This window comes from Ananas comosus, linkage group 12, assembly GCF_001540865.1.
Source record: "Ananas comosus cultivar F153 linkage group 12, ASM154086v1, whole genome shotgun sequence".
Lineage (NCBI taxonomy): Eukaryota > Viridiplantae > Streptophyta > Magnoliopsida > Poales > Bromeliaceae > Ananas > Ananas comosus.
Window position 1 is genome coordinate 1,620,486 of NC_033632.1, and position 18,853 is coordinate 1,639,338.

General features: G+C 38.5%; 4 protein-coding genes across 11 annotated transcripts; 3 read left to right on the plus strand and 1 right to left on the minus strand.

Annotated features, from left to right (window-relative positions):
- LOC109718854 (GDSL esterase/lipase CPRD49) lies at nt 1,117–5,307 on the plus strand. The gene is made up of 6 exons (XM_020245300.1): nt 1,117–1,452; nt 2,636–2,713; nt 3,455–3,595; nt 3,679–3,755; nt 3,853–4,002; nt 4,665–5,307. The coding sequence occupies exons 1-6, from the start codon at nt 1,156–1,158 to the stop codon at nt 4,876–4,878; spliced, it is 957 nt and encodes a 318-aa protein (XP_020100889.1). The 5' UTR covers nt 1,117–1,155; the 3' UTR covers nt 4,879–5,307.
- LOC109718926 (probable pyridoxal 5'-phosphate synthase subunit PDX1) lies at nt 6,946–8,541 on the plus strand. The gene is made up of 2 exons (XM_020245419.1): nt 6,946–7,737; nt 7,837–8,541. Exons 1-2 carry the CDS (start codon nt 7,342–7,344, stop codon nt 8,401–8,403), a joined length of 963 nt encoding a protein of 320 aa, XP_020101008.1. The 5' UTR covers nt 6,946–7,341; the 3' UTR covers nt 8,404–8,541.
- LOC109718925 (putative L-ascorbate peroxidase 6) lies at nt 9,221–13,642 on the plus strand. Of its 8 annotated transcripts, none has more exons than XM_020245415.1 (12): nt 9,221–9,639; nt 10,510–10,615; nt 10,838–10,965; nt 11,085–11,155; nt 11,289–11,331; nt 11,413–11,532; nt 11,701–11,776; nt 12,184–12,297; nt 12,641–12,707; nt 12,825–12,927; nt 13,174–13,225; nt 13,441–13,642. In XM_020245415.1, exons 1-9 carry the CDS (start codon nt 9,411–9,413, stop codon nt 12,687–12,689), a joined length of 936 nt encoding a protein of 311 aa, XP_020101004.1. In that variant the 5' UTR covers nt 9,221–9,410; the 3' UTR covers nt 12,690–12,707; nt 12,825–12,927; nt 13,174–13,225; nt 13,441–13,642. The 8 variants fall into 8 exon arrangements, with proteins under 8 accessions (XP_020101004.1, XP_020101007.1, XP_020101006.1 ...); XM_020245417.1 differs by having other exon boundaries at nt 9,224–9,639; nt 11,413–11,509; nt 11,693–11,776; XM_020245412.1 differs by having other exon boundaries at nt 9,224–9,639; nt 10,522–10,615; nt 12,176–12,297.
- On the minus strand, nt 13,912–15,475 carry LOC109718927. The gene is made up of 3 exons (XM_020245421.1): nt 14,669–15,475; nt 14,388–14,560; nt 13,912–14,224 (listed from the first exon to the last, which is right to left on the minus strand). Exons 1-3 carry the CDS (start codon nt 15,137–15,139, stop codon nt 14,092–14,094), a joined length of 777 nt encoding a protein of 258 aa, XP_020101010.1. The 5' UTR covers nt 15,140–15,475; the 3' UTR covers nt 13,912–14,091.

The window sequence follows — 18,853 nt, forward strand, 5'->3', positions numbered from 1 at the left end:
TTACTTCACATTTTTAACTATATTTATTCTTAAAAATTTAACAAATAAATAATATACTATCTTTTTTATTGAAAAAGTGATATTATAATAAAAGGGCAATTGCTTATATACTCCTGAAAAGTTTCCGACTTTCCGATTTATCCCTCTTAGAAGGCTAATATTTAAAATACCCTTCCTACGTTTCAACCTATTTTTAATATACTCCTAAAGTTAAAATCTGTTAATGAACTCTATCATCTCTGTAAAATTACTATTTTACCCTTTCAAATATACCCTTTCACCATCACTTACTTTCTTATTTGCCCTTAAAATCAGGGATACAAAAACTAGTTTGACTTTTGGTCTTTTTCAATATACCTCTCTATTGTCACCAATATTTTTCATTTGCGCTTAAGTTGAGGACAAAATTGGTATTTTAATTTTGTTTAACTGTGATAGATATTTAATTCACGTTTAACTCAAATTAACTTAACAGGAGATAACAATGGAGGTATTTTATAATAATGGTGGAACATATGAGGATCATTTTAGAGAGAAAAAAAAATAAAAATAAATTAAATATTTTCAAACATACGAGAGATATATAAGCAATTATTTCTATAATAAAATAGGCCCGTACATAATTAATGACACGGGTAAATATAGACAAGATTTATATTGGGCGTTGGTACAAGTGCAAGGAGTTAATTTGCCCTATTAAAAGCAATCATAATCTATATTTCCATCGACATGTTTCCTTATCAAAATTAAAATAAAAAAAATACTTGCACACTCAAAAATAGATATATAATATACACTTCATTTATATAGAGTGGGATAAATTTACTAAACATATTGAAGAATAGATGAAATGTATATTATAAAATTAATAAATTTATTTGAAAAATATTTTTAATTAAATTATTTGATAAAATTTTAAATTTTAATTATTATCGATATTAAGTACAGGCACGCAGTTACAAAAGATGTTAAATCTCAAAGAATCTCCGCACCAAATAAAAATATCAGGTACAAGTTGAGGATTAATAATGCAATAAACCCCCGTACAACAAACTTTGCGTTAGAGGAGTATAAACGCAATTTCCCGTATTTAAAGGGACATAAATGCAAATAGACCGTTCATCGCTCTCACTTCACTCTCGGTCTCAAAAGGAAATGGACTCCTCTCGCCTACCCTCCGCTAACTCGAACCCGTCTCCTCTCTCGCGCCTCTCCGTCCTCTGCTCCACAATTTCGGGTCGCAACGTATCGGATCGGGCTCCGACACCGCGGCTCCCATTTCTAGGGTTTCGGAGGTCGCCGTCGTCGTCCTCGGAGGAGGAGGAGGAGCGTTTGGGAGCGATGGTGGGCCCGGGTCGGCCGCAGTTCGTGCTCTTCGGCTCCTCCATCGTGCAATACAGCTTCAGCAATGGCGGATGGGGCGCCACGCTCGCCGACCTTTACTCTCGCAAGGTATAATTCGCTTCCATTTTGATGTTTCAATTGTTGTTGTTGTTGTTGTTGTTGTTGTTGTTTTTGTTGTTGCTGTCGCATGGTTATTATGTTGTTCTTGTTGATGGTGATGGCGATGATGATGATGATGATGATGATGATGAGGATTAGGATGAGGATGCATTGGATTGGATCTGAGAAATTTCGTTTTCGAGTTTAGTTGGGTTTCCTATTCTCTGATCTTACTGCATATTTTTTTTGTGAGCATTTGTTTGGGGGAAAAAAGAGTTTCAGAATCACCTGAACCTTGCTTTGATTGCAGTTCACTGTTTGAACTTTTGAATCTTGAAATTTACCACTCAAACATCAATTTTGTCGTACCCACCACTGCTCGTCACAGTGGCTTGCAATAGTGGTGGTACTCTATGGAATGCTCTGAAGACCCGGGTTCGAACCCAGGAATCTGCACATCATGGTGGGGTTTATGGGGGGGTGGGGGTGGGGGTGTTTAGGGTGCTTGCGGCAAGAAACTGAAAAGAAAACACACCATTAATTTTGCAGCAGTCCAGTACACAGCCCTGTCTTTGCCCATTTTGCCAGATGTCTGTTAGTCATGTGATCACCTGCGAGTAGTAGTTTTTTTTTTGGGTTAAATGACCAGCTACGGAGGAAGCAAGCACCACAACTGCCATAATTTGAAGGTAAATGAGGACACAACTTACTTTATCTAACCTTTCAAAATTTTAATTTTACTATACAACCTTTCAATTTATTTGATTTGTATAGGTCAACGGTACTTTGAATTCAAAATTTAAGCTAATTACTTATTTTAAAAAATTTGTAGTTGCGAGAATTGCATGAAGTATACTAACTAAATTTGTAAAGATAAACGACGCATGTAAATTTTGAAGTTAAAGAGCCATTGACTAACTTAAATCAAATAAATTAAAACGTTGGATAGTAAAATAAAAATTTTGAAAGGTTGCGTGGCCGGTTCGCAATGGTCCATAGTTCAAGTAAGTTATGTACATTTTTACCTAATTTGAAACCGAACTGCCATTAAGCCATGTGGAATGGTACATACTAAAAAATTGATCAAACAGATTGTATATTTTCGATTGGATTTCTGAATTAACTCGCATAATCGTTCTGCTACGTTTAGAGTGGTTACATTGTGCTGCGATTTTGCTGCAATTTGGTACAGGCTGATATACTGGTGCGAGGTTATACTGGTTGGAACTCAAGACGTGCTCTTCAGGTCATTGACAAAATTTTTCCCAAGGTATGACTCATATTTTCTTCAACATGTGATTGACAAGAATACTAATCTCCTTTCTTTTCTTCCAACCATCTGATTTCATGTCGGTAAGGTTTGCACTGGAGCTTGAAATAAGAGAACTTTACCTTTCCAGCCAGCTTTTCTTATTCTTGTGTCATCCTCTGCCTTTGTGATTCGTTTATAATATGTTCATGATAACAAACTATTTGCAGTGTCCTGTCCATCTCATTTAACTGAAAATTCATTCTTTTTCTATTCAAACTGAAACTTTATTATATAGTTCTTATCCTTTTCAACCATGTGACACCTTCCAATGGTTTCAAAGTGCGTGTATTTTTCTTGTGCTGATTCAATGTAATTCTGAATGCCTGAAACTCACAAGATTAAGTTGCCTAGTTAAAGAGTATCATGGATAATAATCAGTGAAAAAACTTTATTGCTGGCGCATACCTTGCTAAGTTGGCAAATAAGAGACCATTTATTCCTCCTTATTGATCTTATTGTAAAATTTCCTATGTGCATGTTGTTAGAATTCAATCACCAGTGTCGGACATCGTAGGTGGTAGATTGTTATCATGATTTCGCTGATATCCATCTATTGCTACTATTATTTGCCCCCTGTTGATTTGTCTTTTTACAGTTAGCCGTAGATTTTCTTATGCTATCAAACCTTTTCTTTTGATTTTCAAGAAATCGTTTTGTGATCGTACAAAATTTTATGTTATGCCCTTTCATTTATCGTAGGATGCACCTGTGCAACCTTCACTGGTAATAGTTTATTTTGGTGGCAATGATTCAATGGGACCTCATCCCTCAGGCCTTGGCCCTCATGTGCCACTTCCAGAATATGTAGAGAACATGAGAGCAATTGCTAATCACCTGAAGGTATTTGCATTAAATTAATCCTCTTGACTATTTCTTAACATGCTTCTGTATTGATCTGCTGACATGAGAGCTTGTGCATTCAGAGTCTATCTGATAACATACGCATCATATTCCTTACTTGCCCGCCCCTCAATGAGGAAATGCTTCGCAAGACCAGCAGGTACAAGTCGATGCTTTCCTTCAAATTTTCTTCTTTTCTTGTCTTCTAGATTCAAATTAAAATTTTGAAAAACTTAATTTATTTTACTGGAATCCAGTGCTGCTCTCAGTGAGATAGTACGCACAAATGAAACCTGTAGAAGATATTCTGACGCTTGCATAGAACTGTGCAAGGAGATGGGAATCAAGGTTATTGATCTTTGGACTGCTATACAGAAGCGCGACAACTGGGATACTGCCTGCTTTATGTAAGATTTTCCTCCTTATACCATTCATTGAGCAAGCTGTTTTGAACTTTGGATGCTTCAGTTGGTCCGCTTTTTTTCATTCTATATTTTCCCTTTACGACAATTTCTTCTTGGGAATTTATACATTTATCTCTTATCAGTTGATAATCCAATTTTATATTCATGAATGTAGCATTAGTTTTGAGTGCATCTGCTTTAACACTTTTTTAAAGGTGGATTTAGATATATAAAGTATATCTTTATGTATGCTTATTCCTACAAAATCTGAACTATGGTAATATCTATTCAGAGCCTTATTTCTTGCGTATGTACTTCATTTTTACCAACAAGATTGCCCCTCTTTCAAACACTTTTTCGAACAAACGACTTCCTTTCCTGCACTGATGTCTCTTCAACTTTAGATGAAGGTTTTTTTTTTTTTTGGCAAGAAATTAGACTTTCAAGAAACACGTACGGAAATTTGCATTTTCAAGTGTATATCTTTAAGCAAATGATTTTGCAAGAATATATTTGGTGAAACCCTCACTTGAAATTGCTAATATAATTTTGATCTTTTAGAAGTACGCTCTAGGTTTCTTCTAGTGTTGTTTGTCAGCTGTCTTTGCATGAAATTGTGCCCCTTGCACGACACCGCATTGCACTAACAACAGTTCTATTTTCAGCGATGGCATTCATTTCTCATCAGAAGGGAGCGAAATTGTCGTGGGAGAGATTCTGAAAGTCATCAAAGAAGCAGAGTGGGAGCCCTCTCTATACTGGAAGTCCATGCCAACCGAGTTTGGGGAGGATTCGCCTTACGATCTCGTAGCTTCTGATGGGAAATCCACCGTTAACCCTTCCGGATGGACTTACTACAGGAAAATCCAATGGGACTAGAATGTTCTATGAACACCCAATAATTATGGCTCCGTGGAAGTGGACTTTAAAGTATGGTAGATCTTATTAACTGAATTTAGCTGGAAGAGGGTCCTACACATCTCATGCACTCAGTAGTCTCAGGCTCAAATGGATGCATAATCCCTGCCTATTCGGGTATTGTGACATGGTCCTTGTACCGTTCAATTAAATGCTTTAGTCTTTGAACTTTCTCTTATTATTGCAACTTCATTCCTGATTGTAAAAGCTTTAAAAAAAGGTCCCCTATTTTTTCGTACAGAGTATATCTTACCCCATTTGCTGTAACAGATGGCCTTTTCTAGCTTCTCGAAACACGATTTAAAAGGTCATTTTAGCTTATTCTTTTGATGACAATTGAGAATGCAACTCATATTATATGAAAGTTCAGGGTAAAGTATTTACTGAGAAGCTCGGGATCACGACGCAACATCGGGATAGCACGTGTAGTAACCATACATTTAAATTAATCGTGACCTTTTGTTCGATCACGAAGTTAAATGGCCACTTTTTTTTTTTATTATTTGATGACAATTTGAGGGTTACTATATTGTACGCCATGCGGTGCTCTGTTAGTTGAGCCTATTCAAAGATATCTGTCAAGTTTGTTTAATTTGGGTGATACATCTTTTTGCTTTTTTTCTATCAGAAAATATTAGTGCCTCCATATTTGGATCATCAAGCTGTCAAAAGTTAATAGTTTTACTATTTCTTTGCATCAAAAAGAAAGCTTTTTTTTTTTTTTCTAAAAAAAAAAGAAAGCTATTTTAAAGTGCTGTTGCCGAGTTGGTGAGTTACGTGAACTCCGCTCTGTACGCTGTACCTCTATGGGTAGGTTTGTCGACGAGCTGAACACAAGCAAGCTTGGGCCGTGTTCGGCTTGTTTAGAACAAGAGTCGGCTCATTATAATATCGAGTCGAAAAATTTAGCTCGTATTTAACTTTTTAATAAATGAGCCGAATATAAGTTGGCTCATGAGTTGACCAACGAACAATAAGTTAAATGAATTATATTGGATATATATAAAAAATAAGTTTATAAAATTTTACTCATTAAACTTTGATTTAATAGTTGAAACTTTATATATAAGTAAATAAATTTTTTTATAATTGATCTTGGCTTTATATTTTTTTGCTAAAAATTAAATAATAAAAATATATATAATTATTTAGTTATATACATAAATATATATAAATATAAATTAAATAAATTATATAAATATAAAATATATGTATTCGAGTTGTTACCAAGCCGAACACGAATAAAGCTGATACTGGCTCATGTTTAGTTCGCTTATTAAATGAGCTGAAAAATTTAGCCAGTGTTCGACTCGTTTGTTAAACGAGCAATTTAATTTCGAGCTCATTTCGAATCTAACACGAGCTGACCGGCGAACAACAAACTGGAATGGCGTCCCTACCTATGGGGCCTAAGTTGTAAACCCACGCATCAACTAATTTGTGAGTGCGAGATGGAGGGATCTTAATGAGTTCCGTACTGGAACAAACACATGTGCTAGCAACTCTCTTGAAATCTCCATCTCCCAGTTCCAGCACAAGCTGACTGCTCTTAGCCAAACAGGCAATAAAGCAATTTAAACTGTGTCCAGTCAAAATGAGTAGGCATTTAAGTGATAGATATGGGCCAGCTGCAATTTATGTGACCCATGAGAGAGAGGGAGTTTTTATTTTTTTTAATTTTTTCCCGTCCCCTCCTTTATTGTACGTACGTGTGTATAAATTAATCTCACATGTTTCACATGTTGGTGGTACACGCGACCCAATAGCTATCCTGAACGAATGGATGCGCTGATCGCTGGAGTACAAGAGGCACGGAATCACTCAACACATCTTTTGCTCCTCTCCCTTTTTTTCCCTCTTTTTCCATTTTTTTTTCTTAATATATTTATATTTATATAGTTTGAAAGGTAATGCGTACGAGCAAAAACTGAACACTACAAGTTATATTATCAAAAGTAACATTATACCCATCTACAAAAGTAGATGACCATAGGATTTGATACTGAAATCATCATCTCATTAAGAGATTTCTCATTAATCGCAAAACGATGGGCTCAGATTCAATCACATGATCCATTACTCACTCCATTCCTTAACAATGATCGTAATATTCATTACTCATCATCAAAAGATTTATACAAATTACGGTACTTATACACTTTGCTCAAAGTACTAATCACTTTACCACAAACTAGTTTCAATCTTTGTCAGCTATTTTAGTCAGCCCGCAGCGGAGGGAAGACCAAGTGGTGACTTTCAGACCTACCATTCCTCTCTATCTCTCTCTAATTTCTCTCTCCTTTTGTATATAAACACCAACCATATGTACATTACACACTCCATCCACAAGCCTCCCTACTTCTTTTGTGTGGCAAATTCGAACTCAGCATACCGCAACCAACCTAAAAAGCCACTAGGATTGCGATGTCGGACCGCGGCGTGGTGGCGGTGTACGACAACTGCAGCTCGGAGCTGCTGGAGCAGTCGTCGACGGCGGGGAACAAGAAGGCACCGTCTACGGCGTTCTCGGTGAAGGCCGGGCTGGCGCAGATGCTGCGCGGGGGCGTGATCATGGACGTGGTGGACGCCGAGCAGGCGCGCATCGCCGAGGAGGCGGGCGCCTGCGCCGTCATGGCCCTGGAGCGCGTCCCCGCCGACATCCGCGCCCGCGGCGGCGTCGCCCGCATGAGCGACCCCGCTCTCATCAAGGACATCAAGCGCGCTGTCACCATCCCCGTCATGGCCAAGGCCCGCATCGGCCACTTCGTCGAGGCCCAGATCCTCGAGTCCCTCGGCGTCGACTACGTGGATGAGAGCGAGGTGCGCACATATATTCAAACAAAGCTGCATAACACATGTATGCATGCTATGCATGCTGTTAGAGAACGGTGTTTTAATATTATATATATTTTCTGTAAGGTGCTGACTCCTGCGGATGAGGCCCACCACATCAACAAGCACGCGTTCCGCGTCCCCTTCGTCTGCGGCTGCCGCAACCTCGGCGAGGCGCTCCGCCGCGTGCGCGAGGGCGCGGCCATGATCAGGACGAAGGGCGAGGCCGGGACGGGCAACGTCGTGGAGGCGGTGCGCCACGTGCGCGCCGTGATGGGCGAGGTGCGGGCGCTGCGCGGCATGGAGGAGGACGAGGTGTTCGCGTACGCGAAGCGCATCGCCGCGCCCTACGAGCTGGTCATGCAGACGAAGCAGCTGGGCAGGCTGCCCGTGGTGCAGTTCGCGGCGGGGGGCGTGGCGACGCCTGCCGACGCCGCGCTCATGATGCAGCTCGGCTGCGACGGCGTGTTCGTCGGCTCCGGGATATTCAAGAGCGGCGACCCCGCGCGGCGGGCCCGCGCCATCGTCCGGGCCGTCACGCACTACAACGACCCCGACGTGCTCGCCGAGGTCAGCTCCGGCCTCGGCGAGGCCATGGTCGGCATCAACCTCGCCGACACCAAGGTCGAGCGCTTCGCCGCCCGCTCCGAATAACAATAACGATAAACAATTCGATCGCGCATTTTGCCGATCCAATACAGCTAGCCTATACAGATTATCAATAGCGAATTTGAATTGTTTGCTGAAGATTATTATTATTATTATATATATACCGCAGTTGAATGCGGATGTAACAATTATATACTGGGTTTAATGTGGTAAAAATTAATGTTCATGGTTTTGTTAATTGCTTGATTTTGTAGATGAAAACATATGCATATATAGATTCTGAAGAATTAATTATAACTACCACGTACTATATTAATTATTTCTTAATTAACTAACTAATCATTTCTACTTGTTGGAGGTGCCTAGCTGTTTTGACATCTCGGCTCTCACCGAACCGGCCAACATGCATTAATTAAATTTTAATTAGTGCTCTCGAGAGTTAAATTCACATTGTTTTGAGTACTAATTTTGCTTCAGTACCATGTTGTCGACAGTTGGTGAACCACTAATCTAACTTAACATTTATAAACGTTTACCTATCATAAGATACATATTATTATCCAACTAGGCAACATTATTAGAATATGTTTGGTATGGGGAGCTACAAAAAGCGGTTGAGCTAAAAGAAAAGTTAGAGCGAAAGCACACGGCAATACATACATGCTGCTTTACTTTTGGATGGTACAGCAGAGATTATATGTAATCTAATCAATACGTACAATATGCTATCATTTTCTTTTTTTTTTAAAAAAAATAAATATAATATTCTTTTACTATACCAAATTATATTTATATATATTTTTTCTCCGGCAATTTCAAGGAGAGAGAATTAGGCATCTGAACAGGGCCCAAAGCCCAAGAAGAAAAAAAAAATGATAGAGCTCAATATATACAAGAGTCTGGCCCATGAACACGCGAACTATCTTATCCTGGAAAGGCTTTTTTCAGTTCCCAGGTTTGAAGTTTCCAGCTCTCACCTGGTTTGGCAGGCGTAGGGATGGACTAGTTGGGTCTGTGCAGACAGCACACACAGCTCACACACTCGTCAATTGATGGCTCCTCCTTCCTTCTCCTTCTGCTCCTCTCTTCTCCCCTCGTGTGTTTCCATCCGCTGCTTCTCCCTCCGTGCACTTCCACACCTTCCTTTACCTTCCAATTCTCGCCGCAGTCGCCGCCGCCGTCTCGGTCGCTCTTCTTCCTCCCCACCGGGCGGCTCATCCTTCCGGCCAGCCGCCAATTCCCGCCTTCCGCTCAGCGACGACAGTTCTAATGGCATCTCATGTTAGCCCCTCTCCCTCTCGATTTTTGTTTCTTTCTTTTTCTTCAAAGTTTTCTCTTTTCTAGCGTGTATATATATATATATATATAGAGAGAGAGAGAGAGAGACCTAGGCTTGTATACTATCAGTAGCACGGAGACCTCTGTGCTACCAAGTTATTTTCAATAATACGGCTTCCAAATCGACGATCAGCTTCGTTAGATTTGATCTACACTATTAAAAGTATCTGAAAACTAAATTTCATAATTTTTCGACATCATTTATCTATCAAAAGAGTATTCTAAAAATGAACAGCTGAAAAAAAAAATCTAATAAAAAATGATGAAAAAAAGACTTGAATTTAAGTTTAGAGGTACTCATCTTATTCTAAATAGTGAAAAATTTTTTTTATAAAAATTTATCATATTTGGATTGTTTTACACCATTAAATTCACAAACGCATCACATCGATTATTAAAATTGTTAATTTTGAGACTTTTTGATCACTAGCCAATAATGTTGAAAAATTATAAAATTTAGTTTCCAAATACTTTTAATCGTGTAGATTAAGCCTAACGGAACCGATCGTCGATTTCAAAGCCGCATCATTGAAAACAACTTGGTAGCACGGAGGCTTCCGTGCTATCGATAGTATACCAGCCTAGCTCAGTATATATATATAAAATAGTATCTCGTATCTCCATAGAACTACCGTCCAATTGAGCAAGTAGTCAACTCAAAAGTGAGAATTAAAAGCAAGCTTACCCAAGCAAAAAAAAAAATCATTGTTTCCAAAGTATTGATATGGTATATTTGTCCATATATATATAAATATAGTTTTAGTGACATGACCGTTATCTATAAACTAACTATTCTATCCTTGAATAAATAAGATCAAATCGTAGGTAGTGGCAGATGTTCTGAATCTTCTGCAAGGAGAAGCTTTATTTCTTTGGGAACTCTTGCTATCCTACTTCCTCACCTTCAGGTGGCACTAGGGTATGTTAAGTTTCAAATTTCAGTAGTCGAATTCAAATTTTTCGTATTCTGTAACCTCACTTTTCATTTGTATATATTGGTGATCTATTCTCTTACATTTGCGTCGTATTGGAAACAATCTCAATCTCCTCTTGCAACTTTTTTCCTGATGTGAATTTGATTGATATGTATATGTACAAGGGAAACTTATTCTTGAAAAAAAAAGTTGTCCTCAATGTTTAGGGTCGAGCACGACGAAGCATCTGCTATTCGAAACGGATTGAGGAGTGTTTTATCCAAGGGCAAGGCTGCCGGCATGCTTCGTTTGGCCTTTCACGATGCAGGGACGTTCGACATTGACGGCAATTCGGGTTCTTTTCTCACAGCACTTGTAGTGCTTAACAAGTTGTTTCTATGACACAAAAGTCGCAATTCAAAAGGATACAATCGAACATTCTCTTCAACGCCTTTTCTTGCTATTTTTTCGCAGGCGGTATGAACGGCTCTATCATTTACGAGCTCGAGAGACCTGAAAATGCTGGCCTTAATAAATCTGTCAAGGTATTTCCTCTGCCCGACGTAAACCGCCGTGCGAGTTGTCGTGATTTTGCTTTCCTCATGCTTCGATGACTTTTGAATTGATAGTTACGTCTTATATTGTTCAAATTTGTTTAATCAGCTCCGCATTTGACAGATATTAGAGAAAACAAGGAGAGAGATTGAGAACATTCGACACGGTATACGGTGTACGCCATGCAAGGTTTGTTCTTCGGATTAAATTTCAATCCATTCTAAGTGTTATGCACTTCAATTATCAGTGTCGTGGGCGGATTTAATTGCCGTGGCTGGTGCTGAGGCTGTTTCGCTGTGTGGAGGGCCCGCAATTCCAATTAGACTAGGCCGAATTGATGCAAGGTTCAAAACTACTCCTCTTGCCGGTACCATAGATGCCATATCTAAGCATGCATTTACTCTTTAAGTAAGCTTTTGATATTTCTCGATCGTATGTCTCATACTTAGACTTTGTCGGTGATCTTTGAATGTAGCAGGTTGCGTGTTACCTACATTCTTTGCATAGTGACAATTTTGACCTTGTAGGATTGCAGATCCTCAGGGGAAGCTTCCCCAGGAATCACTAGATGCCTCCGGCTTAAAGAGTTGCTTTCAGAAGAAAGGATTCTCGTGAGTCCTGATTTTGTTTTTTTCCCTTGACTAGTTTAGTTTATATTCCAATTTGGTGCGCACTTACTGCCGACTCTTCCGACAGGAAAGAAACTCATGGTGTTGTTCTGTTTCTTCTGAAAAGCAAATTATAATGAAAGAGGAAATCTATCAACTGAATTGGACTTCTTTTCAAGTTCAGTAGGAAGAAAATGCATTTTTCTTTTTTCATTTTTCATTTAAAGCAGAAAAAAAAACTAGCTAATCTTTCAGGTAGTGAAGTTATAGCATGAAACCATCAAATTCCAGGGTATTCGATTGATAGCGCGTATCTGTCCGTTTCAGTGTTCAAAAATATCATAGTATTGTTCAAAATTAAGGTATTTTGACTAACCGTTTATATGACATTTACCTTTGGAGGGCACAAGAGTTGGTTGTACTATCAGGAGCGCACACGCTTGGAGGCAAGGGCTTTGGAAACCCTGTTGTTTTCGACAACGCCTACTTCAAAATACTTCTCGAGAAACCTTGGAACTCAAATAGTGAGTGACAGTGTTTATATTTTGTGTTGCTTTCTTCTTCTGCTCGTAAAGCTTAGACATTAGTAAATGTGGTATCAAGAAAGATGATTATAATCAAACTGAGTTAACATAGTAACAGTAGGATTGGGGATCTTAATTCACCTGTTACGATCGCCTAATTCATTCCCTAAATGAATGAAGCAGGTTGGACCTCTCGTATAATCAAACTGGGTAAACATCATTTTTGGACAGTTAGGCATTCAGACGATTCTCGTATTTGTGCTAAAGCATAATCTGTGTTTACTCATTGTCTTTTCTGTTTTGATTTTCCGCCTTTTGTTTTTGTCCGTTCCATCTCGTAAAGCTGGAATGTCGAGCATGATAGGGTTACCATCGGATCGTGCGCTTGTTGAGGATGATGAATGTCTAAGGTTTTCCTTCATCTTTATCGATTATATTTGCTCTTTCTCCATGTATGGTAATGTTCTGAGAATGAGAACTGTTCTTCGTATAGTAGAATTGATGTCAGAGTTACATGTTGCTCGCAGGTGGATCAGAATTTATGCAGCTGATCAAGACAAATTCTTCGATGACTTCAAGAATACCTACATCAAACTTGTAAACTGTGGCGCTTCATGGAAAACCACCTAGGTAGATTGTTTGTGCACAATCTTAATGACATATGTAGAAGGACATGTTATATTCAGTACATGTACTTTTATCATTATCAACTGCTATTTTAGTTTTCACTATGTATTTTTAGTTAAATTGTCAACTTTGCTCTTAACTCCACTTCAACACTGTTGAATGGGAATATCAAAAAAGCTCTTATGTGCTGGTTTTTTTTCTTTCTTTCTGTTTTTGGGTAAAATTTTGATTCTTGGATCTTTGATGCAGGAAGCATGCCATGAGCACTTTGATGTTATGTTCTCTTCTCTGGTTTACTCATGTAAGATTCCAAGTCAATATGTTCAGATCTTGATCAGCATGGCTTCAAGAGCAAGTTCATTGACTACACGCAACCGAGCAGTGCTTAACATAGCGATGGATGGAGAATCTTAATAGAATTTGCACCTTTATACTAATCTCTTATTTTCGATATCTGTTGTTTAAGTTTTTTTGCTATCTTTAACACAAATGTTTTACATGTTTATTGCTCACTAGGTGGCTCGCGATCAGGCACGACGAATACTTGATCGTCAAGTTTGGGGAATCATCTGCTTTTTCGCTGTATATCACTAGATTTATCTGTATAAAGTTGAGTTCAACTTTTCCTTCTTGTAAGGTTTTATTAAGTGTTAAATCTGAGAACTGGATACATTAGTTATCACCAGTGAAATAGTATTCATTTTTTTTTTTCCCTTAAGAGACGCACCTAGATTTTCTCGAAATCACCGGATGTTTCAGTTTCCGTGCCTGTTGGTGTTGTGGGCGAGGTCTAGTTCGGCGTGGTGGCACGGTCCGATCCCTCGCCGCAACTCAGTGTAGTGTTGCAAAAGCACCTGACCGGGTGTTGCGTTTACGGATGCAGTCCCTAATAATGCAGAAGTCGAGCCAATCAGACACTAAGTAAAATCTATCTTATTGCGAATCGCCAAGTGTTCTCGCCATAATTATGAAATCATGAAATGATGGTACGATGATAAAAAGCAAATGTTATTATTATTATTAGCTTGCCAAAATTTACAGCCGGTTATTGCTTTAGGATACCACAGAAACACAGGGAGGAAGGGACTAGCCAAAATTTACAGTGAGTTATTGCTTCAGGAGACCACTACATCAGATTACACAAAAGCACAGAGAACGAGAGGGAGATTATGAAACAGCAGCAGCAGCTCTTTGGATTGGTGGAATTGGGAAGTGGTTGCTCGGCGCTGCATCCTCGTCTCCGTGGTCCTCGGCCTCCTCGGCCTCCCAGAGGAAGTGCGCGTAAGAAGCCAACACATGGCTGCGAGAGCAAATCGAACAACATTTCGCGACTCGTTAGCTCATCAGGATAGTCGGCAAAAGCAAATGCAAAGCAGAGAATTTAGTCACAATAGTGTTTGTTTAGCCAAACGACAGAACTATCAGTTGGTTGCGAGAATTGAGAGAGAATCATCATCTCTTACGAGTCATGAGGAGCGGCCTGGATTGCGCGTTCGAAGTAACGTTCGGCTCGTCGGGCGTCCTTACTCGTCTGCCACACAAGGTCGGCGTACAGAGACAGCAGAAGGCCGTCGGACGGATTCTCTACGATTGCGCGCTCCATGTAGTCCCGCGCTCCGATCGCATCCCCTCGAACCTGATCCATCAGAATTCATTGATCGAACAATTCACACCGCAATTGAGAACAACTAACAAACCGCGCGCAGGTTATAAATTCAAAATTTTGAATTAGAGGTGGTCTGACCTCTTTTAAGAACTTGGCATAATTGCCAAGCAGAAGAGAGTTTCTGGGATCAGCTTCGAGCATTTTCCGGTAATAACTGTTGGTCGCGTTGATACTTTCGGTTTTTCGGTCCCACCCGCGCTTTATTCCGTCCTCCTCCTCGTGATCGGCTACATTGGTGTCCTCCTTCTGATGATGATCATGAGGAGGAGGGAGAGAGTTTTGTTTGAGAATTGGTGGGGAGGGGTGGGAGAGGTTGTTCTCGGAGAGCGCCCTCGGCAACATTGTCGTTGTCATCCTCGTCCTCCTCGTCGTCGTCGTCCGCGGCAGCAGAGCGTGTGGGAGAGAGACCACCTTCGCCTGCTGGTGGAGGTGGTGATCTACTGCGGGGTGCTGCAGCTGCTGCAGGTTGTGGTGGTAGTGGTGGTGGTCGGGAGATTGGTGCGCGATCCACGAATTTAGCGGCGGCGAGGACGAGCTCCGGAGAAGCATCTCGAATATTTACTTTTGCTTAATTACGATGATGATTCGACTAACGAAGAGGAAAAGGATCAAACGAGTTTTTTTTTTTTTTTTTTTCTTTCTATTTTCTCCGAGAGTCCCAGTGATGCCTGGTATTTAAGAAGGGAGAAGGAGAACAAAAGAAGGGGAAAAAAAAAAAGGGGGGTTAAACAGTACAGCGCTCGGCACAGCCGCAAAGTAGATTCCCCTGATGAGAGAGAAATATCAAGAGCCTCTCGCCAATTATTACCGGTGAGGGTTTCGGAACACACAATTCCCTATTAACTACAGGCCACTTTAACGTACCATTTCTGACATAAGTGGCAAAAAAAATTTAAAATAAACGAAGCACGTACCGTTCCTAACATAAGTGATAAAAAAATTTAAAATAAACGAAGCAGATAGTATGCTGTCTATTTTTTTTTTTTTAAAAAAAACTATAGGCCACTTTATAAATTGGTTAAATTCAAATTTTATTGAATTGATCAGAAGTGATTCTATTATATTTTAGTATTGACACTGAGTTTTCAGTTTACCAAAAATGTGGGGTTCTAAAACAATTTAAATTGAGATAAATAAAGTTTGAGCAGTCGGAAAGCGCGCCTCCACAATAAACTATAGTCGGGGGGGTCCCCATGCAATTTTTTATGGTACTACCAAATGATATGGGCGGGCCAATCTGGACCGTCCGTGGTAAGTAGACGAAACAGATTTCGCTTTGGGCCACGTGAAGATGAGGACGTTGACCAGAAAGCTGTATGGGTCGGTGGGGCCCGCACTCTCCGGTGTCAGTGCGCGTAGGTGGCGCCCACTCTGCTGCGCACAACCAACTCGTCCATACTCTATGGACGGACCATATTCGCCCGTCTTTAATAAAAAAAAAAACCAACTCAACATAGCCCACAGCTTTACCCTTGTTTTTTCTTTTTTTTCTCTTTTCTTTTTCTTCCTTAAAAAAAAAGAAAAAAAAAAGAAAAGAGAAGTCAAGGAAAAATCTAACATGGCATGCAAAGCTGATTTGGCTACCATTAGTTGGGCCTAATTAGTGACAGTTTCTACTACTCATGACCAAAAAAAACTCAAAAACCTCATGACAAATACTAAAAATTTGTCATAAGAGCTTGATGGTTAATACTCGAGATCCAAATTTGAATTCTAGTTGATTCATATTTTCAGTTAAGTTTATTTCTAAATGAAATAAATAAAGCGGGTAGTGTGCAGTTTTTATACAAAAAATTTATAACTTACTGGGTGATAAAGATGAAATAAGATGTAAAAAAAAAATAAAAAAACTTAAAAAGCCGCAAAACATAAAGTATACAAATACACCNAGAAAACTCCATCTCTATAAAAAAAAAAAAAAAAAACTAAAAATTTCAAATTCAAAATCTAACTACTTTATATTTGCAACTAAAGTTATTTCTAAAAATATAAATAAAAATAATAGCATGCTATACTTAAAAAAAAAAACAAAAAAATAGAAAAGGCCCAGCTAGCTAGCTATGGGGCGTAACCGCGTAAGACACTTTACAATCTCTCTTCTTTTATACTATAAAAAACAACAAAACTCACAATAATTATGTTTCTCATATTGTAACAACTATTTTCATATTATAAAAAAATAATAATAAAAATCTTTTCTGGGCATTGTGGAAGCATCCCGACTCGGCTCTATATATAAACAAATTTATACTAATAAACAAACCAATAAATTTACAATAGAATTTTTATTGAAAGATTAACTTTTTCACCACATGCTATAGGGTAATTTTTTATGCCTATAACAACTATACAGAAAAGTCAATAGTGAATTAATTATTCAAATTAACCAATAAAATTAAAATAGTTCGGACAAGTACATAAACCGCCAACTAAAGGAAGTCTGGTACGAGACACAAACTATGGGACACAAACTATGGGACACAAACTATGTTAAAAATAAAACTTATATGCCACAAAATACACAAGAAAAATAATCGACAATCATTCAACTGCTCGCAAAACAACAAATCAAAAGCGAACAATCTGCGCTCAACCTTGCTTTTGAAAGAAAATACTCAAAACGAGAGGTTCTACAGCAATTCTCAATCTCGCGAAGGTTTTCAACAGTTGCAGCATCTAAATAAAGGCAAAAAAAACTAAAATATAGCACTTACGTTAGTGATATAGTATCTCCGGCCAATCAAGTTACTTATTTTGAATTCACCCATGGCATCATAATTTTTAGAAAAATATTTTTGTTATACCTTTCTCTCTTAAAAAAAAAAAAAAAACAGTGATTGACAAAAAAAACAGTGATTGACGAGTCGGGATCTACTACATAACAGGTTTCCTCGGGATCTAGAGGTGCAAACTTTATCTTAATCACTTAATCTCCTTTGTCCTATCCATAACCCAAAAAACTTTGAAGAAAGAGCAGCGCATTTAATTTAAAATATTAAAGTTCAATGTTAATTACGATATTAAAATATAACTTTTATTTCAATAGAGATTATTGCTGAAGCTAAGATAGATTCTTCTTATGAAATTTCAAGATTCTTCTTATGAAATTTCAAAGACAGCTGTAGCTTTCACTTGTACTACCAAGTTAAAAATGTACAAGGACATTGCAGTTGTAACATCATATTGGAATATCAGGATAGTTCCGTTTTCCAATCACTGTCAAATAGAAAAATACTAGCAGTACATCTGAAAAATAGGGTGTACATCATACATTCTTTACCATAAAAAATATTTTAAAATTTTAATATTACTTTAAGAAAATTGACAATACAAAGAACTAATAATAACCCTTAGATGATGCAATATTCCATCATACCTCCTTTTGGAGTAAACATGTAGCATTTGCTTGATCAAATATACCTTAACCTTAGACATGTACAAATTAAACACATGATGCCTTAGAACTGAGAGACTTAAAACCAACTCCAATTACCCAGAAAATTAATCTGATAAAAAATAATATAAATATCTTTAATAATAAATACATAATTTTTAAAATTTAGGATTATAAATACCAAAAATTGTATTTGGCGTGCACCAATCAGGCAAGCACAAAACACGTGTGACCATAGCTTTACCAGGAGATTTTTTTTTAAAAAAAAAAAAAAAACCTAAAACGTGTAGAAAGAACAATGAGAAACTACAAGAAGCCATGGAGTACTCACCTTATTAAGGCAATAGAACACGGTTCCTTTGGTGAAGGCCTTTCACATGTTGCTTTTTCATAGGCTAAAAATCTCAATGATGAGGGCTTTCTCTTTCCTCGTCCACAGATGGGGCAGGGTCTCTCACTGTTGATTTCTGTGTGTGGAATTGTTTAAGCAAAACAAGTTTGGCTTAGAAAGAGAGTATAATAACAAAACAAAATAAGAAAGTTCCATTTTAATCCTTTACTGCTGACTATATAAATGGTGGAAGAAATTTTGTAAGAGTAATACAGATGAAGTAATTGACCAATGACTGAAGGTATGAAAGTGGGCTTGTAATTTTAAGTTGTTAATGTTACTTCACTTGAGCTCACCAAGCCAGCAGCTGAGCCGCCTCCTCGAAGGAAACCACAAAGCAAACCACCAAACGTTTCTTCTCTTGTTAAGAGTGGAATCCTCCTCCGCTTTGGATACCTAAATGAACTGATATAGGGAAATTAACGAACTAATGTTCAGCTAATTAATCGAGTACAGAGAACTTCTCAGAGGCAAATGG